This window comes from Schistocerca cancellata, chromosome 9 (genome assembly GCF_023864275.1).
Source record: "Schistocerca cancellata isolate TAMUIC-IGC-003103 chromosome 9, iqSchCanc2.1, whole genome shotgun sequence".
NCBI classification, from domain to species: domain Eukaryota; kingdom Metazoa; phylum Arthropoda; class Insecta; order Orthoptera; family Acrididae; genus Schistocerca; species Schistocerca cancellata.
The window spans coordinates 9,500,753-9,527,009 of NC_064634.1; the positions used below are offsets into that span (position 1 = coordinate 9,500,753).

General features: G+C 42.7%; 1 protein-coding gene across 1 annotated transcript in view; it reads left to right on the forward strand.

The window, feature by feature from the left end:
• LOC126100691 (T-box transcription factor TBX1-like) overlaps positions 1-26,257 on the forward strand; it is a 196,820-nt gene that overhangs the window by 151,246 nt on the left and 19,317 nt on the right. Inside the window, exons 5-6 of the mRNA XM_049911307.1 lie at positions 3,407-3,565; positions 14,493-14,560. Coding sequence (XP_049767264.1) covers positions 3,407-3,565; positions 14,493-14,560 — 227 coding nt within the window. The remainder of the gene's footprint in view (positions 1-3,406; positions 3,566-14,492; positions 14,561-26,257) is intronic.

The following is a 26,257-nucleotide window of genomic DNA, read 5'->3' on the forward strand; positions in this document are numbered from 1 at the left end:
TCACAGCTGCAAAATACTAACGCGAATTCTTTACAGACGAATGGAAAAACTGGTAGAAGCCGACCTCGGGGAAGATCAGTTCGGATTCCGTAGAAATGTTGGAACACGTGAGGCAATACTGACCTTACGACTGATCTTAGAAGAAAGATTAAGAAAAGGCAAACCTACGTTTCTAGCATTTGTAGACTTAGAGAAAGCTTTTGACAATGTTAACTGGAATACTCTCTTTCAAATTCTGAAGATGGCAGGGGTAAAATACAGGGAGCGAAAGACTATTTACAGTTTGTACAGAAACCAGATGGCAGTGATAAGAGTCGAGGGGCATGAAAGGGAAGCAGTGGTTGGGAAAGGAGTAAGACAGGGTTGTAGCCTCTCCCCGATGTTATTCAATCCGTATATTGAGCAAGCAGTAAAGGAAACAAAAGAAAAATTCGGAGTAGGTATTAAAATTCATGGAGAAGAAGTAAAAACTTTGAGGTTCGCCGATGACATTGTAATTCTGTCAGAGACAGCAAAGGACTTGGAAGAGCAGTTGAACGGAATGGACAGTGTCTTGAAAGGAGGATATAAGATGAACATCAACATAAGTAAAACGAGGATAATGGAATGTAGTCAAATTAAGTCGGGTGATGCTGAGGGAATTAGATTAGGAAATGAGAAACTTAAAGAAGTAAAGGAGTTTTGCTATTTAGGGAGTAAAATAACCGATGATGGTCGAAGTAGAGAGGATATAAAATGTAGACTGGCAATGGCAAGGAAAGCGTTTCTCAAGAAGAGGAATTTGTTAACATCGAGTATAGATTTAAGTGTCAGGAAGTCGTTTCTGAAGGTATTTGTATGGAGTGTAGCCATGTATGGAAGTGAAACATGGACGATAACTAGTTTGGACAAGAAGAGAATAGAAGCTTTCGAAATGTGGTGCTACAGAAGAATGCTGAAGATAAGGTGGGTAGATCACGTAACTAATGAGGAGGTGTTGAATAGGATTGGGGAGAAGAGAAGTTTGTGGCACAACTTGACTAGAAGAAGGGATCGGTTGGTAGGACATGTTTTGAGGCATCAAGGGATCACAAATTTGGCATTGGAGGGCATTGTGGAGGGTAAAAATCGTAGAGGGAGACCAAGAGATGAATACACTAAGCAGATTCAGAAGGATGTAGGTTGCAGTAGATACTGGGAGATGAAGAAGCTTGCACAGGATAGAGTAGCATGGAGAGCTGCATCAAACCAGTCTCAGGACTGAAGACCACAACAACAACAGAGCTAAATTCCGCTGATGTACTTGCATGGCATCTTCATAATGCAGATCGATATAACAAATGTGAAATGGCCATATTTGTTATGTAGATGTCATGCAAGTATACCCGTGGAATTATGCTCCAACATATGATATGCAGGCACAGGTTTGAGAATTGACGTTAGAGTTCGGAACTACTCACCATCAAGAAACTGTACGCAGCTTGATAGAAACCTGACTCGTTACGGCGCGGAAGCCCTGACCAGGGGCCATTTGTGCAGCCAATGGAACATCTGACTTGCTGTAGCTCTGTTACAGTCTATTGACCTAGATTTGAATGATGAACCAGGGGTGGTGCCTAGCCAAATTGTACGAATCGATTTATTACGTATGCAAAATGGGGCTGAAATTAATGCTCAACTAACTGCACCAATTATAGTGCACCGCTCAGATTTTATGTGCAAAAACATTCAAACAATTTGTGTTTCCTGGGGGGAGTTCGAAGAGCTCCACTTCTATGCTTTTATCGTATAGGAATCGATTCAAATGTTGCAGTAAGGTGGGTAATAGGATAAAGTCAAAACGAATTATTCTTATCCAATAATCTGTATCCGTTTTCGAGGTAAATGTATCACGTAAAATTTGATCTTACGTGAATTTAATGCGTGGAAACGGTTTAAAGTGATTAAAATAAATCAGAATGCATTCTTACGATAAAATTGAAAACTTGCTTTCAAAAATCTACCTTCATTAGGATTTTACTTGCAAAAAACACGTCTTTGTGAGTTTTCCTACGCAGACCAGTTATATATTTGAAACTTGTGCGTTCTGTTCAAATTTTGTAAGAACGTAGACATATACCTGTAATTAACAGTCGTTCTGTTGTTTTGTGAAAGCTTTATCCTTTGCCTCGATAGAAGCAACGTGGTGCGACAGACAATAAAAGTGACCTATACCGGATTAGTCGTCGCCCGACTCAACAAAAATCTACGTCTGTAGCCGAGCTATGGCGGTCTAATGTCAGAATAATGAGAGAGTAAAAATTTCGAACCAGAATGAAAGGTGCTTCTGTCACAGCACAGAAAAAGGTGAATATGTTCTGGGCTGAGTTACGGGTTTAAAAGAAGGGAACTAGCTTTTCGGGTGATCTGGCAGCTTCAGTAACTTTTAAATCAAAACATCTCGACATGTTGGCGTTTTTTTAGGAAGTAACGCTACTTCTCCAGCGCAGTGAGCTCTCTTAGCTGCAAGGTGTTGGCACAACTGCATCTTAGGCTAAATTCCTGACGCCGTGCCCAAAATTCAGAAGATTCACCAGCCACAGTTAACCATGTATAATATCATGTGACTGAAGAGCATACGTGTAATAGATAAGGCTTTTTCGTGGGGCGGGGGAGGGTAAAACTTTTGGGGGTGAATTTATTCTTGGGAGGGGGGAGGGGGGATGACATGTCTATCATCTTACTTTACTCGACACGATGCATTATATTAAATGACACGGATACCTGTAACAATAAGTAAAAAACCGCGAATATGTCAAATATCTTTGAAGCTGCCAGATAAAGCATAAAGGTAGCTCTCTTCTTACACGCGGTCGAGTTCTCGCTTCCCGGGCACGGAGTCCCGGGTTCGGTTCCCGGTGGGGTCAGGGATTTTCACCTGCCTCGAGATGGATGGATGTTTATTTTGTCCGCATCATTTCATCATCATTCATGAAGCTGGCAATATTGGACTGAGCAAAGGTTGGGAATTCGTACGGGCGCTGATAACCGCGCAGTTGAGCGCCCCACAAACCAATCATCATCATCATCATCATCTTCATCTCTTCTTTCTTCATCTCTGTCGAGCATATAATCGCCTTTTTGTGCTACAATTCGAGTATTTTTCATTCTGGCAAATAATAACTAATTTAAGTTGCTGGTCCTTTTATCAACACAATATTGGCACTACATGAAATTATTATGTTTATGAGATTATGCCTCCCACACGCGAGGGGCATGACAAGATACGCAGACAGTTGTATGAGTGTATACTGTGTTTTTGCAACATTTACTTCGTTCTCCACGTTTAAGCTTGGGGCAGTCCCTGGCGCCGCCTAGCTTCTCGTGGACATTCGGCAGCGGCGCCAATGACGCGTGCCTACCTGTATGTTTGCCCGTGTGTCTGCAGATCATCCTGAACTCGATGCACCGCTACCAGCCTCGCTTCCACGTGCTGTACCTGCCGGCCAAGGGCGAGCCGCCCAGCCACGGCCGCACAGAGGACTTCAAGACCTTCATCTTCCCGGAGACCAGCTTCACCGCCGTCACCGCCTACCAGAACCACCGGGTACGTCTGCGAGGGTGGTTTGTCAAGTCTGGTAAAAAAACAACAAGGAAAAAGGTTTGTTTCGTCAGCAACTCACCTTACCTGGCGATGTAAACTCCTCTGAGGGATATACACTTCGTGCAGAGATCATCCAGCTTTTCATCCCATCGGAAAAATACGTTTTTAATATTTTTTGTGGGATCTAAAATTTAAAAAAACCTCTCTCACACCGGCCTGATTTAGCTTCACAGATCAGGATAGTAAAAACATGCGTATATTAAGGGAATTTTCATTCACAAAGCAGGCTTATCACAGTCACACAGTTCAATACTGTTCTATCCTGATTAAATTGAGCTTAACTTAAATTCCATAAGGCAGTGAAGCAATTTCGAAGTCTCGGTGTGACGAAAATTGTCAGTCGATCTCCTGAAAACATTTGTAATAATTATTAACTTTTGGTGATCACATGGGGAAGACCGTAGTTCTGCTGGTAAGACCGTGTTTGCCTATTTATTGAAAGTAATAAACTGCATATCTTGAGCATACAAAACGGCAGGTTCGTCCAGTGTAAATCAGACGTTCCCCACTGATCCCGTGCAACACAGCGTAGTAGGCAGACGCTGTCAATATTAATCAGTTAAATAATACGCGAACACATTTACTTCAGTTTAGTTCATGTATTAAATTCCTTCTCATACAGAATCTCATCAAGATGACGACTAGCTCAACAATACATACATATAAATCTTCGTTCTTTCACGGCTAATCGGCAAGCACTCCCTCATTCTTTTCATAAGAGAAAACAGATAGCAGAGAAGCTATTCCATGGAGTAAATGGACGCTCCAAGGAATAATAGGGCATGAAACTACTTTTTATTGATAATCATCGTATATTAAAGTTTAGGAATCGGTAAGATAAGAAGAGATATTTCGAGATATGTACTGAGTTATACAATTTATAAAATTTCTGAAAATATCGCGGAGAGACCGCTGCAAGAAACATTACACGTTCAGTCAAACTCTGCAAAATACTCGTTGACTGCGACTGTCGTTTCCTCATTTGACAAAAATTTCTTCCAAGCAAGCCAAAGGTTCAAGTTAGGGACCAGGAAGAAATCATTTGGGGCTGTGTCTGGTGAGTAGGGTGGACGGGGAACCAGTTCAAAGCTCCGGTCATGCACTTTCGCCACTGCTATTGCAGATGAGCGACGTGTTGCATTATCCTGGTGAAGAGCACTTCTTTGCGTGCCAGCCTTCTACTTTTTCGGCCAACCCAAGTTTCAAACGATCCAACTACGAAGCATAATAGATTCCAGTCAGGGTTCTGCCTTTTTCCAAATAATCTATCAAGACTATTCCTTGAGAACCCTAATAAACAATGGCCATCTCCTGACAAGGTGCAAATTCGTCTTTTTCATCTTCATTGCACTTTCACCAGCCTCTGTCCATTGTTTCGACTGCCATTTTGACTCTGGTATGTAATGATGGACCCAGGTTTCATCAACAGGCACAAATAGTTGCAAAAAGTCTCTCGAGTTGCGACTAAATTGCCAGGCATTGTGTAGAAATGCTGCGCCGGATGCGCTTTTGGTCGACTGTGAGCAATAGATGCATCCACCTCTCGTACTGCTTCTTTCTAGCCATTTGTTCGTTCAGGATATTATTCACTTGTTCAGTTGAGATACCAACATTCTCAGGAATCTCACTAATTTTTATTCGGCGGTCTTCTGTTACTTTATCGTAGATTTTATCAATGGTGTCCTTTGTGGTTACGTCAATTGGACAGCCGCAGCGGCCTTCGTTTTCGGTGCTTATCCGACCATGACTAAATTCATTAATTCAAAATTAAATTGTCTTCAGTGATGGTGCAGAGTCCATGTGAACTTCATCAAATTCTACTTTTATTTGTGCGGCAGTCCAACGATTCAAATGACAATGCTTAATAACGGCACGAAACTCTGTTTCTCCATTTCCAATCGTAATCGACACAGACGGTTGTCAACAATGAACTGTAAGCTGTTTATTGTTCAAATGCTTTATATTATCCTCGAGATAATCGGGCTTATCACTCGTGAAGGCGCAACAAAAATATTCCTTTCTTCCATGCCACTTTACCAGAATTATCAAAGCACAGTAACACTGCGTCAACGGTCGTACTAAACTGAAAGGTAAAGCAGTCTACAACCAAGAGGTTGAATTGAACAACACAGTTGTCTAGCTCAGCTGGAAGTGTTATGCCCGTACCTACCACTGCGGTCTGAACTGACTTACTCATGCAGTTACAGGAGGACACAGGCCAAGAACAACGGTGCAACTTAGCATTTTTCTCTTTCGTTGTAGTATCCAAACGTTTCCGAAATTTTAAATTTGTGTGAAACGGTTACGAGCTCTCCAAAACCATGACAGGTGTCTCTCCATACATCTTTGTGCCGGTGCAACAGTTGCTGCGAGCTGACTGGGCGGTTAGTTGTTGGTGCGCATATTTCCACTGTCGGCTTTCTGGGAGTTCACGGTTACTCGATGGCTGACCTGATAGAGCACTTTTTCTGTATAAATTTTCATTTCATATTTGGAAAAAACGAAGCAGAAACTCACCAAGTTCTGAAGAAAGCTATTGGAGACTTAGTAGGACACAGACTTACGAATGGTATAAAGATTAAAAAAAAAACAAGGCTTACATCAGGCAACAAAATAAAAACTGTATGGTATATAGTGAATACACAGACAGGTTCGGACAAAAAGGAAGGGGAAAAGATAGCTCTAAAAATAAATGAGACTTTGGTAACAAGTACATGTGGTGTTGCAAACCTCTTAAAGAAGTACTTAATTTCTGTTACTGACAGCTTGCGGTTATCATGTTCAGTAAACAGTGCAATGGAGTATCTGAGACCAGTCTTCAACAATAACTTCAGTAAAATGGAAACGACACTCCCAATGAAGTAGCATCCATCATAAAATCCTTAAAATCTACGTATACCAGTGGGTATGATAACGTATCAACGAAGTTAATCAAAGAGTGCTCATGCGAGTTGAGTTCTATCTTAAGTTATTTGTGTAATCAATCTCGTATCAGCGGAACATTTCCAGACTGGCTGAACTATGTTTAAGTTAAGCCTCTTTACTAGAAGGGGTAAAGAGATACCATCAAACTATCGACCAATTTCACTCTTGCCGGCTTTCTCAAAAATATTTGAAAACGTTGTGTTCAAGCATCTCCTTAAGCATCTGACTGCAAATAATATCACAGTTTGGATTTCTTAAGGGTTCTGATATAGAGAAAGCTATTTACACTTACGGTAAGAATGTACTTAATTCATTAGATAATAAATTAGAGGCTACTGGCATTTTCTGTGACCTGTCAAAAGCATTTGACTGTGTGAACCACAGCATTCTCTTACGTAAATTAGAATATTATCATGTCAGCGGTAATGCTGTGAAATGGTTTGAGTCTTATCTAACAAGAAACAAAGGGTGTTGTTGTGAAATACCTGTGCAGAAAGCAATCAGTCTTCATCTGACTGGGAATTAATTACAGTACCGAGCGAGGTGGCGCAGTGGTTAGCACACTGGACTCGCATTCAGCAGGACGACGGTTCAATCCCGCGTCCGGCCATCCTGATTCAGGTTTTCCGTTATTTCCCTAAATCGCTCCAGGCACATGCTGGGATGGTTCCTTTGAAAGGGCACCGCCGACTTCCTTCCCTGTCCTTCCCTAATCAAATGTGACCGATGACATCGCTGATTGGTCTCTTCCCCCAAAACAATCCAATCCAATTAATTACATGTGGTATCCTCATGGTTCTATCTTGGGTCCATTGCACTTTCTTGTGTACATTAACGACCTCTCATCTGTTACATTGCTAGATGCGAAGTTTGTTTTGTTTGCAGATGATACAAACATTGCAATAAGTAGCAAGTCAAGTACAGATTTAGAAATAGCTGCTAATCAAATTTTCACTGACATTAGCAAGTGGTTTAAAGCTAATTCATTGTCATTGAACGTTGACAAGACCCACTATATGCAGTTCAGAACCTGTAAGAGATTTCCTTCCAGCATGTGTATAACATAGAAAGACATGCAGATAGAAGAGGTTGACAGTGTTAAATTTCTGGGATTACAACTCGATAATAAATTCAGTTGGGAAAGACATACCACAGGACTGCTTAAGCGCCAAAACAAGTTTGTATTTGCCGTGAGAATGTCAGATATAGGAGATATAAGTATCAAAAAGATTACATACTTTGTTTACTTTCATCCTATTATGTCATATGGAGCAAGTCATCAAGCCGAGCAAAAGTTTTTAGGGTGAAAAAGCGTGTGATGAGAATTATTCGTGGTGTAAATTCAAGAACATCATCTAGAAACCTTTGCAAGGAACTTTGTGTTCTCACCACTGCTTCTCAGTATATTTATTCCTTAATGAAATTTGTTGCAAGTAATATATCTCTGTTTCCAACCAATAGTTCAATAAATACTATCAATACTAGGAATAAGAACAATCTACATAAAGACCTAAAATCATTTACCTTGGTCCAAAAAAGGGTCCAATACTCAGGAACACACATTTTTAATAAATTGCCATCAGCCATTAAAAACTTGGTTTCAGATATTATCAACCGCAACGTCAGAATTGCCTCTCTGGTCTCTTTGCTTTTCCTAAAGCCAAACTGATCGTCTTCTAACACATCCTCAGTTTTCTTTTCCATTCTTCTGTATATTATTCTTATCAACAACTTGGGTGCATGAGTTCTTAAGCCGTTTATGCGCAAATTCTCGCACTTGTCGGCTCTTGCAATCTTCATTATTATGGAGAAGATATTTTTCCGAAAGTGAGATTAGGTCACCGGACTCATATATTCTACACACCAACGTGAATAATCGTTTTGTTGCCACTTCCCCCAATGATTATACAAATTCTGATGGAATGTTATCTATCCCTTCTGTATTCTGTCCTTAAGTCCTCCAAGCTCTCTTAAATCCTATTCCTAATATTGGATCCCCTATCTCTTCTAAATCGACTTCTGTTTCTTCTTTTATCATATCAGACAAATCTTGTCGCTCATAGAGGGCTTCAATGTACTCTTTCTACCTATCCGCTCGCTCCTCTGCATTTAACAGCGGAATTCCCGTTGCACTCTTGGTGTTATCACTCTTGCTTTTAATTTCACCAAATATTCTTTTGACTTTCCTATATGCGGAGGCAGTCCCTCCACAGTTATTTCTTTTTCGATTTCTCACGTTTTTCATGCAGCCATTTCGTCTTAGCTTGTCTACAATTCCTATTTGTTTCATTCCTCAGCGACCTGTATTTTTGTATTCCTGAATTTCCCTGAACATTTTTGTAGTTCCTTCTTTCATCGATCAACTGAAGTATTTCTTCTGTTAGCCATGGTTCCTTCGCAGTTACCTGCTTTGTACCTATGTTTTCTTTCCAACTTCTGTAACTGCCGTTTTCAGAGATTCCCATTCCTCTTCAAATGTCATGTTTACTGAGATATTTCTTACTGCCGTATCTAGAGCCTTAGAGAACTTCAAGCATATCTCGTCATTCCTCAGTGCTTCCGTATCCCACTTCTTTGGGTATTGAATCTTCCTGACTAATCTCCTAGCATTATAAGGCGTCATTTCCCTACAGCCTGGCCGTCCAGGTCACCTGATCTTAATCCGTGTGACTCCTGGCTGCCGGGTTATCTGAAGGAAGTTCCGCTCAGTGACCCAATTACGAACGTAGCTGAATTGAAGGCGCACATCGCGCAACGAGTTCTGAACATAGCCCACGTGTCACTCCGTTCTGTTGCGGAACATGCTGTTCCTCGATATCAACTTGTGGTAAGAAACGGCAGACAGAATGCTGAAGATGTCTTGCGCCAATCTCCCGACGACTAGAAACCGATGTAATTTTGCTTTTTGCACAATTTTTGGCCCCATGACAATTAAAAAACGATTCCGTTTTGCTATTTATCCGGATTTTTGGCGTCAGGATAGTTAAAAACCGATATTTTCCATTCTATATTGTACGATCTTGGCGTGTTAGGTGGGGTTACCTAACTAACAGTGCCATAACTGTTGACTGCCAAACCATTGCAGCCATACACGTTGCACAGTACGGGTAGTGTAACATGCAACTCAAACTACAGCTCTCGTATTGCTATTCATCCGTCGTTTGTAGCCGACCTCCTTTACGTTAAGACGCTTACAACGCCATGTATTCGTAAAATCTTCGTTAAATTTTGTTTTGAGCCATGACGTTTACCACTGCGGCGTCAATAACGCGCTCTTCAAGTCTGACGTCATTCTGAGCAGTGGTTCTCTTTCTACAGTGGTTTGAACCAGGAACTTTAGCTTTGGACACCCTGCACCTGGGGAGCTTTTGGACATTGCCTGTCTGTAAATCATTGTTAGAAGTGAAATAAGTGGTAAGTAACAAAAAGTCTTAGGGCGACAAACGATTGAGTCTTTAATGTTCCGAATTGTGGTCTGACACACACTTTGCCAATATTTTATTCCACTTATTTTTACAATAGATCTGTACTCTGCATAACAATAGCCATTGCTCTTTAAATTTTCAGAAATGTTTAAATTTTTCGCTTCCACTTTTATCCATTTCTCTTCGAGCTTCCTTGAAGCAAATATAAAGTATTAATGTATTGTTGGATGAGAGATCTCGAAGGGTGAATTGAAGCATTTAATCATAAACAGTCTTGTTCCGCCCCGCTGAATGTCTCTTTTTCCTCTCGTTCTATAAGAGCTGTGTTTTAGGAGTATCTGCTGAGTGTAGGTAGCTGTAGTCGGTGTGTGTTTAAGTTGGTATCAAGCTTGTGTTAAATTATGATGATGGATAGGAAAGGCTGGAAACCAGTGTCACAACATAGCCTATACATCTTGAATGGCAGCAATGGGATCAGCGAGCTTAACGTCTACATCCAAGGCAAAGGTTACATCAACAGTGTCACGTGCCTTTCGTCCGTCCACGAGACACTTCAGATAGATTAGAAATTAAATCCACAACATTGGCTTTTTGTTCGCTGCAGTGGTTTCTCTGACATTCTTCTCCTCCTGCTCCACATTAGCTCATCTTTCAACTTTCAGTAATGCCTTTGCTCAAAAAAAAAAAAAAAATAAGTCCTAAGAAATGCTGTGTCGTTGAGCTTTTGATTTCATCAGTTATATTAATCGTTGTACCTTGGTTGGCATATTTCTTCTGTAAATGTGATAAAAAGCTAGCGACAGACTAATACATGTTTCTTATGGCTGCATTTGAAACCGTATGGAGAACAATAGCTCTTACTTCAGGGGAAATGCTTTGTAGCAGGTGTACCAAATAGGTATGTGTTCGTTACACATGCCACCAAACTTGAGAATACGGGTAATTCTGCATTATACATCAGAACTTAGAAAGTTCAGACACTTCGTTGAATGTCTATTTCGTAAAGAACAGTGAGATGACTGTACATCATAAACGTAGTAACCTTGAACATTGTCTACTGTATTAGAAGCATTGACTCGTTGGTCTTATTGATAATGTCCAGGTGTTTGTAAACACATCTATGACTTCTATGCACAGTAGAGCAGGCCACTCATATCAAATTTCCGAGCATGACTTCCGGTTCGGCACACAATTTTAATCTACCAGATCGTTTTAAAAACACTCCAAACTGCACTAAGGGTTTCATTCAAAAAGTGGTTCAAATGGCTCTGAGCACTATGGGACTTGACTTCTGAGGTCATCAGTCCCCTGGAACTTAGAACGACTTAAACCTAACTAACCTAAGGACATCACACACACATCCATGCCCGAGGCAGGATTCGAACCTGCGACCGTAGCGGTCGCGCGGTTCCAGACTGTAGTGCCTAGAACCGCTCGGCCACGCCGGCCGGCCAAGGGATCCATTCTGTTACTTCTTTATCACGTATAACGAACTAAGAATTAGATGCTGAGTCTCGGTGATAAACTTTGTCTTTTGTTAACTGTCTACCAACGACCTGCTCTAACATAAAAGCTTAGGGTAATTAACGGTATGAATCTCTGTATTCGAACTGCGGCCTTCACTTACTACTACGTGATAAACTGAAGCAGATACAACTCCAAAAAACGTCAATGTGGCCCTTGTAAATGGAATTATAACTTCCGAAAGGCGTTGAACTGAATCGCATCGAGCGAGGTGGCACAGTGGCTAGAGCAATAGACGAACGTTCGGGAGGACGACGGTTCAAATCAGCGCGTGGCCATCCATGTTAAAATTTTCCGTAATTTCGTTAAATCGTTCCAGGGAAATGCCAGGATGGTTCCTTTCAAACTGCTCGGCCGAATTCCTTCCCCATCCTTGAAACATTCTGAACTTGTGCTTCGTGTCTAATGACCTCGATATAGACGGGTCGTCAAACCCTAATCTTCCTCGCTTCATGAACTAGAAAAAAAAATATCGTGGCTGATGACGGCCTATCACTAACAAAATTATATCTTGCTCTTCATCATATTTTTTGTACTGTGCTCTCTGAAGTAGTATACAGTCTCGATTGAGCGTGACAATTTATTAACTATTTTCGAATGGCAAACATCCATTATCCTGTTTCCTATACCAAGACAAGGTGTATATTACTGACACTAAGTTTCAAACACATCTCACGTAATGGAAGTGGCTGCAGGCTTCCGAACACTGGTTTCACGCAGCTCTGCACGCTACTCTATCCTTTGTAGGTCTGTTCACCTCCTTACAACTACTGCAGCCTACATCCATTTGAAGCTGATTATGGTATTCATCTCTAGATCTCCCTCTACACTTTTTACCCCCACACTTCCCTTCAACACTAAACTGATAATTTCTAGTTGTCTCAGAATGCCTCCTATCGATATGCATATTTTTTTAATCAAGTTTTGCCGCAGATTTCTTTCCTCCCAATTCTTTTCAGTACCTTTTCATTAGTTATGCGATCTACATATATACTCGTCAGAATTATTCTCTAGTACCATATTTCAAAAGTTTATATTCTCTCCTTGTCTGAACAGCTAATCGTCTAATTTTCACTTTCGTACATGGCTACCCTCTAAGTAAATACTTTCAGAAAGTACTTCCCAACACACTGCTCTTTTTCAAATAGCCTTTTCTTCCTATAGCCAGTCTGCGTTTTATGTAATTTCTGCTTCAGTCATCATCAGTTAATCTTCTGCCCAAATAGCAGAACTAATCTACTTTTAGGAACTTATTTCCTAATATAATTCTCTCAGTACTGGCTGATTTGATTCCACAAAATTCCAATCCAGAGCACCGTAGCTGGCTACCATTTGTAATAATCATGCCATTAAGACATATTTTGCACTGCGGGCTCCAAAGAACAATAGTCATTCCAGTATAGTTGCTTTACTTTTGTTCATATTCATCTTATATCCTCCATTCATTGTACTGCTATTCCAAATCCTTTACTGACGCTGACAGAATTACAGTGTCATCGCTAAACCTCAAAAATCTATATTTTTTTCTACCTCAACTTTAATCCCCCTCCAAATTTTTCTTTTGTTTGCGTTACTGTTTGCTCTATGTACAGCTCGAATAACATCGGGGATAGGCTACAAACCTGTCTCACTTCTCTCTCTTTCGTGCCCTTCGACACTAAGAACTGCCGTATGGTTACTGTACAATTTGTAGATAACCTCGCGCTCCCTGTATTTTATACCCACTATCCTTTACATATGAAAGTAAAGGCTAGTTACTAATGCCAATTGCTTTAGATGTAAGTACACCTCTGTCCGTATGTACGTGACTTGCTATATGTATTCATTACACTGTGGCATCCACAGCTGCTCATAGTTGTCACGGCCAGGTGTATTTCATTTTCCACTTTTCGAGTTTTTTGTATGACATTCTGACCATCTGCTGTTACTCCGAGCCACCAGGGCAATTACACCCTAAGGGAGAAGAAATGCCGCACCATGAAGGAATTATCCAAAAGGAACCCTAACAGCACAGCGATACACCGGCGATACTCTACGCCCCATTTTGTTGCCCTTCGTGGCAAGCTATGCTGGGCTTATATTTCAGCAAGGTAACGCCCGACCGCACACAGCGAGTGTTTCTGCTGCACATCTTTGTGCTTCCCAAACTCTTCCTTGGCCAGCAATTGGACAGACCCTCAGGGAGACATCCAACGAATTTGTCAATCAGTGCCAAGCTAAATACCTGCTTGCATAAGGGCCAGGGGTGCGCCAACGCGTTATCGACTTGCCCAATTTCTGAAGCCCTTTCTCTTGAATAAATTATCCACGTTTTATGAAATTTTACTCAATATTTTTGTCTGTGCATGTACATCAAATCTACCGATCACCGTTCCTTTTGGATAATGCCTTCGTTGTGGGTCGTTTATTTTTGTTCTAGAGTGTACAACCAGTTTTGAAGACTAGGTCACCAAATTACTGGCGCCATTAAAATGTGGTTTCACGCAGTTACCAGAGAACTTATGAACATAAAATTGTAAGTACTGGCAGGAGGTAACGCTGGATCTACCTGTCGTCGGCCAGTGACGTAGTCTAAGGAAAGAATTTTTTTTGTATGCTTCAGTTTCTTATATGTCCATAACGTATATTATGCTTAAGAACCGTGTACAATTAACTTAGTTTCTAGTCTTTTTACTCTTTTCTCGATTTGATTCTTGTTAATGATGTATGGAATAAAACTATGAAGTGCAAACACGTCAGAATATAAAGTGTTGTATAATTCGTATCAAACAGGCAATTGGGTTTCGTGACAGTAATAATTTAACTTCACGGTTGAGGCTATACCCCATGTCCACCCATGCTTATTAAATTAGATGAACTCTCTATGTTAAAGAGGATAGACATCCTTTACCGCTTTTGCTGCAGATTTGTGAGTTGCAATATCTTACCATCTTTTGTTCCGTGATTATATTTGTTACTGCAGTGATAATAATGAAGGTTTTATCTTGTTTCTACAGATAACGCAGCTAAAGATCGCCAGCAACCCGTTCGCGAAAGGATTCCGGGACTGCGATCCGGACGACTGGTAAGTACTTTGCGGAGCAAACGTACAGGACGGATTTCCTCCTATGCCGTCATCATCTGAGATTCTTATAGTTCGAATTAGTTGTTATCATACCGTGGCACTCGCAACAAGTTTGATGGTGTGTTAGTCTCAAACATATGACTTTTAAATCAACAGTATAATGGTGAAAAGCCGATAAGAACGGAATGGTCTCGTATCAGGTTTCATCAACATCTTTCGGAATCAAGGTGTGTTGCAAACGGCTCTAATGGAATGTCCGAGCAATCGGACTCGTCGAATGTAGAAACCACGACCGAGACAAACAAGAGACCCACCCCAGTCGCGTTTGCTAACAACAACAATAATTATATATATATAATATGTAATATATATAATATATATATAATATATTATATATACTATAATTATGGTAAGACAGAGATTTAGGAACCAGGTTTTAAATTGTAAGACATTTCCAGGGGCAGATGTGGATTCTGACCACAATCTATTGGTTATGAACTGCAGATTGAACTGAAGAAACTGCAAAAAGGTGGGAATTTAAGGAGATGGGACCTGGATAAACTGAAAGAACCAGATGTTGTAGAGAGTTTCAGGGAGAGCATAAGGGAACAATTGACAGGAATGGGGGAAAGAAATACAGTAGAAGAAGAATGGGTAGCTCTGAGGGATGAAGTAGTGAAGGCAGCAGAGGATCAAGTAGGTAAAAAGACGAGGGCTAATAGAAATCCTTGGGTAACAGAAGAATTATTGAATTTAATTGATGAAAGGAGAAAATATAAAAACGCAGTAAATGAAGCAGGCAAAAAGGAATACAAACGTCTCAAAAATGATATCGACAGGAAGTGCAAAATGGTTAAGCAGGGATGGCTAGAGGACAAATGCAAGGATGTAGAGGCTTGTCTCATTAGGGGTAAGATAGATACTGCCTACAGGAAAATTAAAGAGACCTTTGGAGAGAAGAGAACCACTTGTATGAATATCAAGAGCTCAGATGGCAACCCAGTTCTAAGCAAAGAAGGGAAGGCAGAAAGGTGGAAGGAGTATATAGAGGGTTTATACAAGGGCGATGTACTTGAGGACAATATTATGGAAATGGAAGAGGATGTAGATGAAGACGAAATGGGAGATAAGATACTGCGTGAAGAGTTTGACAGAGCACAGAAAGACCTGAGTCGAAACAAGGCCCCGGGAGTAGACAACATTCCATTTGAACTACTGATGGCCTCGGGAGAGCCAGTCATGACAAAACTCTACCATCTGGTGAGCACGATGTATGAGACAGGCGAAATACCCTCAGACTTCAAGAAGAATATAATAATTCCAATCCCAAAGAAAGCAGGTGTTGACAGATGTGAAAATTACCGAACTATCAGTTTAATAAGTCACAGCTGCAAAATACTAACGCGAATTCTTTACAGGCGAATGGAAAAACTGGTAGAAGCCGACCTCGGGGAAGATCAGTTTGGATTCCGTAGAAATGTTGGAACACGTGAGGCAACACTGACCTTACGACTTATCTTAGAAGAAGATTAAGAAAAGGCAAACCTACGTTTCTTGCATTTGTAGACTTAGAGAAAGCTTTTGACAACGTTAACTGGAATACTCTCTTTCAAATTCTGAAGGTGGCAGGGGTAAAATACAGGGAGCGAAAAGCTATTTACAGTTTGTACAGAAACCAGATGGCAGTTATAAGAGTCGAGGGGCATGAAAGGGAAGCAGTGGTTGGGAAAGGAGTAAGACAGGGTTGTAGCCTCTCCCCGATGTTATTCAATCTGTATATTGAGCAAGCAGTAAAGGAAACAAAAGAAAAATTCGGAGTAGGTATTAATATTCATGGAGAAGAAGTAAAAACGTTGAGGTTCGCCGATGACGTTGTAATTCTGTCAGAGACAGCAAAGGACTTGGAAGAGCAGTTGAATGGAATGGACAGTGTCTTGAAAGGAGGATATAAGATGAACATCAACAAAAGCAAAACGAGGATAATGGAATGTAGTCGAATTAAGTCGGGTGATGCTGAGGGTATTAGATTAGGAAATGAGACACTTAAAGTAGTAAAGGAGTTTTGCTATTTAGGGAGTAAAATAACCGATGATGGTCGAAGTAGAGAGGATATAAAATGTAGACTGGCAATGGCAAGGAAAGCGTTTCTCAAGAAGAGGAATTTGTTAACATCGAGTATAGATTTAAGTGTCAGGAAGTCGTTTCTGAAAGTATTTGTATGGAGTGTAGCCATGTATGGAAGTGAAACATGGACGATAACTACACTCCTGGAAATGGAAAAAAGGACACATTGACACCGGTGTGTCAGACCCACCATACTTGCTCCGGACACTGCGAGAGGGCTGTACAAGCAATGATCACACGCACGGCACAGCGGACACACCAGGAACCGCGGTGTTGGCCGTCGAATGGCGCTAGCTGCGCAGCATTTGTGCACCGCCGCCGTCAGTGTCAGCCAGTTTGCCGTGGCATACGGAGCTCCATCGCAGTCTTTAACACTGGTAGCATGCCGCGACAGCGTGGACGTGAACCGTATGTGCAGTTGACGGACTTTGAGCGAGGGCGTATAGTGGGCATGCGGGAGGCCGGGTGGACGTACCGCCGAATTGCCCAACACGTGGGGCGTGAGGTCTCCGCAGTACATCGATGTTGTCGCCAGTGGTCGGCGGAAGGTGCACGTGCCCGTCGACCTGGGACCGGACCGCAGCGACGCACGGATGCAAGCCAAGACCGTAGGATCCTACGCAGTGCCGTAGGGGACCGCACCGCCACTTCCCAGCAAATTAGGGACACTGTTGCTCCTGGGGTATCGGCGAGGACCATTCGAAACCGTCTCCATGAAGCTGGGCTACGGTCCCGCACACCGTTAGGCCGTCTTCCGCTCACGCCCCAACATCGTGCAGCCCGCCTCCAGTGGTGTCGCGACAGGCGTGAATGGAGGGACGAATGGAGACGTGTCGTCTTCAGCGATGAGAGTCGCTTCTGCCTTGGTGCCAATGATGGTCGTATGCGTGTTTGGCGCCGTGCAGGTGAGCGCCACAATCAGGACTGCATACGACCGAGGCACACAGGGCCAACACCCGGCATCATGGTGTGGGGAGCGATCTCCTACACTGGCCGTACACCACTGGTGATCGTCGAGGGGACACTGAATAGTGCACGGTACATCCAAACCGTCATCGAACCCATCGTTCTACCATACCTAGACCGGCAAGGGAACTTGCTGTTCCAACAGGACAATGCACGTCCGCATGTATCCCGTGCCACCCAACGTGCTCTAGGAGGTGTAAGTCAACTAACCTGGCCAGCAAGATCTCCGGATCTGTCCCCCATTGAGCATGTTTGGGACTGGATGAAGCGTCGTCTCACGCGGTCTGCACGTCCAGCACGAACGCTGGTCCAACTGAGGCGCCAGGTGGAAATGGCATGGCAAGCCGTTCCACAGGACTACATCCAGCGTCTCTACGATCGTCTCCATGGGAGAATAGCAGCCTGCATTGCTGCGAAAGGTGGATATACACTGTACTAGTGCCGACATTGTGCATGCTCTGTTGCCTGTGTCTATGTGCCTGTGGTTCTGTCAGTGTGATCATGTGATGTATCTGACCCCAGGAATGTGTCAATAAAGTTTCCCCTTCCTGGGACAATGAATTCGCGGTGTTCTTATTTCAATTTCCAGGAGTGTATTATATATACTATAATTATAATAATAAAAATTCAGAGGACACGTCTAAATTAGAAGTACGAGAAAATTTTATTTCTACGTGCGGAGGGAGAGCAACGTTCACTATTTCTGCGATGTCCTAGGTAAACCACATCACAGATTACAAACTGCAGTTGACGAAGCAATGGAATGAAAAATACAATATATGCAATTCAATGTCATAGTTTCAATTCAGTTAGCACGTAATGTAAGTAGTTCCTCTGTGTCATTTAAGACTGCACTGAGGTGAAAAAAGTGATGAGCTACCTCGTAATATCGTGTCTAACCTCCTTTTCCGTTGCGTTGTGCAGCAGCGTGGACTCGAGTCGCTGGAAGTCCGCTGCAGAAATACTGAACCATGCTGTCTCTGTAGCCGTCCATATTTGCGAAAGTGTTGCCGGCGCAGGATATTATGCGCGGACTGACCTCTCGATTATCTTCCGTAAGTGTTCGGTGGGATTCATGGAATGGCAAATTGTGCGGCCAAATCATTTGCTCGAATTGTCCAGAATGTTCTTCAAAACGGTCGCGAACATTTATGGCTCGGTGACATGGCGCATTGTCATCCACAAAAATTCCATCGTTGTTTGGCAATATGAAGTCCATGCATGGCTGAAAGTGGTCTCCAAGCAGCCGAACATTACGATTTCCAGTCAGTGGTCGGTTCAGTTGGCCCAGAGGACGCAGTCCAGTCCATTCCACGTCAACACGGCCAGCACCGTTATGGAGCCGCCACCAGCTTGCACAGTGAAATGTTGACAACTTGGGTACATGGCTTCGTGGGGCCTGTGTCACTTCTTAACCCTATCGTCAGCTCTTACCGAATGAAATAGAGGCTCATCTGACCAGCTCACGATTTTCCGGTCTCCTAGGATTCAGTATAGACTCTCACGAGCCCAGGAGAGGCGCTGCAAGCGACGTCGTGACGTCAGCAGAGGCACTCGCGGTGGTCCTCTACTGCCACAGCTCGCTAACGCCATGTTCCGCTGCACCGTCCTGACGGATACGTTCGTCGTACGTCCCACATTGATTTCTGCGGTTATTTCACACAATACTGCTTGTCTGTTAGCACTGTCAACCCTACACAAACACCGCCGCTCTCGACCGTTACGTATAGGCCGCCGGTCACAGCGTTGTCTTTGGTGAGAGGTAATACCTGAGATCTGGTGTTCTCAACACACTCTTAAGACTGTGAATCTCGAAATATTGAACTCCCTAACAATCTCCGAAATGGAATATCCCACGCGTCTAGCTCCGATTACCATTCCGTATTCAATGTCTGTTGATTCCCGTCATGTGGGCATAATCACGTCGGAAATCTTTTCAGATGAATCACCCGAGTACAAGTGACGGCTCCGCCAATGCACTGCTCTGTTATGCCTCGTGCACGCGATACTACAGCCAGCTGTATACGTACATATCGCTACCCCCTGACCTTCGCCATCTTAAGAGTATTCCATTGTTTGAATAAGTTTTTCCTGTAGCAAAATCTATCCGTCCTTTTTAAGCAATCTTACGAAAACTCAGTCCGAACATCTCCAGAAGTCTACCTCAAAATTTAAAAGCAGATGCCAAAAATGGGTGGTCGTCAACCTTTAGCAGTACAAAATAAGGTTGCAGATAAGATCGTCAAATTTATTACAAACGGAAATGAAAGTTTTAGGGGAAAAGTCACTAAAAAAAAAAACAATTTCTTTTGAGCACTGACCCATTACTAGTGAGAGCGTGCGCCCCATACTGACCAAGTGGAGACAGCTGAAGACGAAACGCTGGCGAGGCGAAGACTGTTCAGACACATGTCACAAACATGCGAGACTCTGCGCAAAGGACTGATTAACGCTGTGGAAGATTGTAGCCCTAGCAGTGAATCTTAACGTGAAGAAATCCCGTGCTACTATTGAAAACTATCCAATGTGACAGAGAAGGCAACATGTGGCTTCCCGGTTACAAATTAACTACAGTGATTGTTTCTTCTCGTATAAAGTCAAAGAAACCTGTTTAAATGAGAATACGACGATGACTTTGCGAAAACGAAACCGATAATGATCCCAACTTCTAGTTAGTGATAATCCTAACACTCTAGAGCTGCTACGTATACTCACAACTATCGTTGCTACGGTATGAGCAAGACTGTGACATTGTGGCTGGCTGCCATCAAGTGCGACGTTAGAATCACTCTTCCAAGAATCTCGACAACCAAACCACTTTAAAGTTATGTCAGCTCTTCAATGATGTGATTGTTTCTTGAGCTAGTTTTGCATTGAGAGGCACCCACATGCCTTGCTCATACTGTGGCATCAAGCAGTCAGGCCTGCAAGATGAGTGGTCTGCCAAGCGAGTGGATTCATTCTTATTTATCGAGTAACATGAACTCTCGTACTCACAATTAAGTTACAAATTATCCTCCTGTATGAATAATACGCAACGGAAACACGCATCTGACTATCAGTAATTTATAGAACTCTGACTGTACACTACGCACTGGCAATACCACATTTTCTTTCCTCTTTTATTTAACGGCTTTTGTCTACACGTGGCCACCGCACTGAATATGAATGGCACACACATCATAAATTCGGGACATTATGGCAACATACAATTCAATGGGAAAGTCCACCAATCTTTTTCTTTTCACTATCTTATTTATTCCGATAAATTCTCTAACCTAAACACACAAATTCTATAACCTACAACAATAACACATGATAAATTCCGCCCAGTGGGCATGACTTTACATTGGAGAATCTCTATATTATGGTCTCGTAATTATTTAACTCTACAGTGCACTTTCTGGATAGGATGGTGGATCTTTTATTATTTCTCACACTTCGACTCTCACAATCATCATCACGAAACTTTCCTCCAGACCGAGCGGTACAGAAGGAACAAGCATAACCCACTAATCTTTTGAAACTACCTCGCTACTCTCCCATGCAAACCACACATACCCAAATTACATGACATACACCACACTACAATACGAAATACAAGACAGTGAATAGTCACAACATTATCACTTTCAGCTTTCCCACTTCAATTAATATTTATCCCAGTTTCACACGACACTGCCCCACTTTGTAATTCTACTTTCCTACTATGAACTCTGGAGATATATGCACGTCTTCCTGTGCAATGCAAGCCATGTGGCGTTGCTGGATAGACGGCCGACTCACCTTGCTTCTCTCTCAGAGTTTGAATCTAGCGTCACATGGAATCATATCATGTAAAGTAATATTACGAACTTTTTCATCACACACGCGAGTCCTCAACTGATACCATGGACGAGTACTTCTCTTTATGCTTTGTCTCATACACAGTTTGAGACTCACACAGTACTCACCACGTGGAAGTACTCGTCTCTAATTTCAAGTCCTGCACACGCCATTTCTTAAATATTTCAACTTATGGTACACACGCTATTTCTTAAATATTTCAACTAATTGTACACACGCTAGTAATTCAGCTTAACTTAAGCACACGGAAGTATTTCAACTTATTGCTACACGTGGTTTCATTGTGACCGTTGGTCACTTCCGAAGATTACTACAATCCCATTAATATTACCTGCCTGACATTTAATTCTCCCCACAAAAGTTCCTGAAATGGAGAAATAATTATTTCAAACTACTCTTAAATATTCCACATGCATACCATGCCTCCACTCTTTCGTCATTACGGAGCACAACTAAAACAGGTGTTAACAGCACAAGATCCAGCGGCAGAGTGCCGAAACATGGCCGTTCTCCAGGTCATCTCCCATCTCTGTCGAGGTGGGGGAAGCACCTTACTACCCTATTGGTCAGCCACATTTCAGGCGCTCAAAGCTCTGGTAAATTTCATCTCTTTGGTTCCACCAAAGGTGGCCAAAGGATCGACTCAAAGATGATCATATATTCACATTCACTATCTGCAGTTAGCAGACGACCATACATTCATTCATTTCAAAAGATCTCACCAAACTGGATGTAGGGATTTATTTTGTGGGAGTGCACATATGATAAATTAAATAAATAAATTGTCATTCTTTCCTACACTGGTATCCGGCTTCGCTGTATTAATTGAAATTGAGTTCTTTTACAAAAAAATGTGTTGTTCTGACAAAAACAATGAAGTATGTTGTACCTATTTTCAATGTCGGGCGGTACTGTACCCTTTCAGCATCACAGTCCCTCGAAAAGCTAAAAAACTGCACTCAAGTCTAGCCGCCCACTCTCTCTCTCTCCTGAATATGTAGCACGTCAGATCTGTGTTTCCATGTTTTTTGCGAAAGATGGAAGACGTTTATCAGCTGAATGCACTTTCCTTAACAAGTTACAAACCCCTGTCTTCTGCGAGCAGAGTTCTGACACCCGGAGTGAATGCTTTCAGCTCGGCCGTTCAAATTGGATACGTGCAATAAACTGCGCAACACGTCATATGCCACTATGACACTGGCTGAGGCAAATTTCCCAAGACAGTGTGACAGCAGCTATACCTGTAGCTCCACCCACTCACTGTTCTGCGAAGGCCGCATTCCTTCGCTCCACTGGGTGCTGCGTTCACTACGCCACTTCTGTGACAAATCTGCAGGGCTCCTAAATTCTAAGGCTCATCCAGAAAAGCAATGAATATAACTTGGACCAGGTTAAATTAAAGAATGTTAAAAATGAGAAATGAAGTCACTGCATACAATCTCTGTAATCTCATGAATCCATCTAAACTTTTGTATTGAAAGATCCTGCCTAATTCAAACCAGTTCGATTTATTTATGGTAAATAAATGAAAAGAGACGCGTCGAACGGATTGCCGCTCTTCAGTTGTATGTGCCGTGGTCGCTACGTGCTCTGAAATGACCTGCTGCATCTCCCCTCTCTTACCCCTCCTTGTGATTTACTCCCACCGCGCTGCACCAGGTGCGGTAATCGGAATGTTTACAAACTGGATGCGAGTAAAGCAGTTGCTTTAACTCTGTTAGTGATTGTCAAAGAATGGTGGAGACAATTGGAACAAGATTCTGGAGTTGTCGATGACTTGGAAAATGTATTGCTGGTAGAGGAATACTACATGTACTGGGCAGCATTCTTAGATAATAGAATAAATTATTTGTTAATTGAAATTCCATCACATTTTCGGTTTTAATTGAATGTACACACCTCAACAAAAGTTAGGAATATCATAGAGTTTACAACAATGACTTCTTATAGTACGCCCATTGAGGTTTGTACAATACCGATTTAACAAAATAAATATAATTCCTTCTGAAAACAAGAATGATTTTGGTTAGTTAGAAAAAATCATTACAAAACGGAGCAGGCACTCTTCTAAGTGTACATGTCGAAAACGAAGGCAGTAGAAAATTTTGATGATTATCAGTTACGATGATGTTGATGATTATCAGATTATTGAATATGTGCTCCCCGCACACAGATGGGTTCTTCCACTCTGCGAGGTATGCTCTGGGTGAGACCATCAAGTTTATCTCGTGGTATGAGGTCCCATTCCTCAATGGAAACTTCAGGGACGCTCTGAAGATTGTCAGGTGGCTACGGACGCTATTCAATGCCCACTTTCAACAGGTCCCATGCATCCTCAGTTGCATTTACAGGGTGTTTCAAAAATGACCGGTATATTTGAAACGGCAATAAAAACTAAACGAGCAGCGATAGAAATACACCGTTTGTTGCAATATGCTTGGAACAACAGTACATTTTCAGGCAGACAATCTTTCGAAATTACAGTAGTTACAATTTTCAACAACAGATGGCGCTGCGGTCTGGGAAACTCTATGGTACGATATTTTCCACATATCCACCATGCGTAGCAATAATATGGCGTAGTCTCTGAATGAAATTACCCGAAACCTTCGACAACGTGTCTGGCGGAAAGGCTTCACATGCAGATGAGATGTACTGCTTCAGCTGTTCAATTGTTTCTGGATTCTGGCAGTACACCTGGTCTTTCAAGTGTCCCCACAGAAAGAAGTCACAGGGGTTCATGTCTGGCGAATAGGGAGGCCAATCTACGCCGCCTCCTGTATGTTTCGGATAGCCCAAAGCAATCACACGATCATCGAAATATTCATTCAGGAAATTAAAGACGTCGGCCGTGCGATGTGGCCGGGCACCATCTTGCATAAACCACGAGGTGTTCGCAGTGTCGTCTAAGGGAGTTTGTACCGCCACAAATTCACGAAGAATGTCCAGATAGCGTGATGCAGTAATCGTTTCGGATCTGAAAAATGGGCCAATGATTCCTTCGGAAGAAATGGCGGCCCAGACCAGTACTTTTTGAGGATGCAGGGACGATAGGACTGCAACATGGGGCTTTTCGGTTCCCCATATGCGCCAGTTCTGTTTATTGACGAAGCCGTCCAGATAAAAATAAGCTTCGTCAGTAAACCAAATGCTGCCCACATGCATATCGCCGTCATCAATCCTGTGCACTATATCGTTAGCGAATGTGTCTCGTGCAGCAAGGTAGCGGCGCTGAGGGGTTGCCGCGTTTGAATTTTGTAAGGATAGAGGTGTAAACTCTGGCGCACGAGACGATACGTGGACGTTGGCGTCATTTGGACCGCAGCTGCAACACGGCGAACGGAAACCCGCGGCCGCTGTCGGATCACCTGCTGCACTAGCTGCGTGTTGCCCTCTGTGGTTGCCGTACGCGGTCGCCCTACCTTTCCAGCACGTTCATCCGTCACGTTGCCAGTCCGTGGAAATTTTTCAAACAGATCCTTTATTGTATCGCTTTTCGGTCCTTTGGTTACATTAAACCTCCGTTGAAAACTTCGTCTTGTTGCAACAACACTGTGTTCTAGGCGGTGGAATTCCAACACCAGAAAAATCCTCTGTTCTAAGGAATAAACCATGTTGTCTACAGCACACTTGCACGTTGTGAACAGCACACGCTTACAGCAGAAAGACGACGTACATAATGGCGCACCCACAGACTGCGTTGTCTTCTATATCTTTCACATCACTTGCAGCGCCATCTGTTGTTGAAAATTGTAACTACTGTAATTTCGAAAGTTTGTCCGCCTGAAAATGTACTGTTGTCCCAAGCATATTGCAACAAACGGTGTCGTTCTATCGCTACTCGTTTAGTTTTTATTGCCGTTTCAAATATACCGGTCATTTTTGAAACACCCTGTATGTCTGGGGAATGTGTTGGCTACCGCATCTGGCTGACTTAGCGTCCTTGAAGATAGGGTGCAGTCTTACGTTCTCATCGACTAGGATGACGCTATCACCGACTTCACATCTTAGGGCCTTGTAATCGTTTACAGCACCTCTCGGAGTACCGGAGACCAGTCAAATTGCCGTAGATGGGAATTACAGGAGTCCGCCGGCCCCATCATTACTGCCACCCAGCGCATTACAGTTCCAACTGCAAGCCGATGGACTGCCTGAACGTATCAGCGTTTCTGGTGTCGTCTAGCGCTTCTCCAAACCGTAACCCGTCTGGTGTCCGGCCGCAAACCACTCCTGGTATCGTCAGCAATCATGACAGCACTCCACTCTGCAATGATCCAATGTTGATGTGCAAGAGCCCAGGTCCTTCGACTGCACCGGTACCGTTAATTCAGTACAAAACTTCTCATTGGTCTTCTGGGATGAAGACCACCCTCATACAATGGTCTACGCATTGTTTGGTCTGAGATATGAATCCTTGTCGCCCGGGAGAAGTCATTTCCAATATTTCTGGCAGTTTATGTTGGGTGTCTGCGAGCCGACAGTTGGAGGAAAGATCCTGCATTGGGGTTCTCATAGGAGGACGACCACTGCGGGGTCTGTCATTCACATCTTCCGCCTGCCTGTACTTTCTTCCCACCTTAGACACACCACTCTGAGTGGCATATAATCGATCCGCAACATCTTGCTGTGTACGACCTACTGAAAGTGAAGCCACTATGGTGACTCTGTCAAAGTGTTGTATGGCTCAACGTGGCATGTTACTGCAGTGCTGAACACAAAAGTGAATGAAGCTGACGTTGATACAGGCCAACTCGTGGTGTG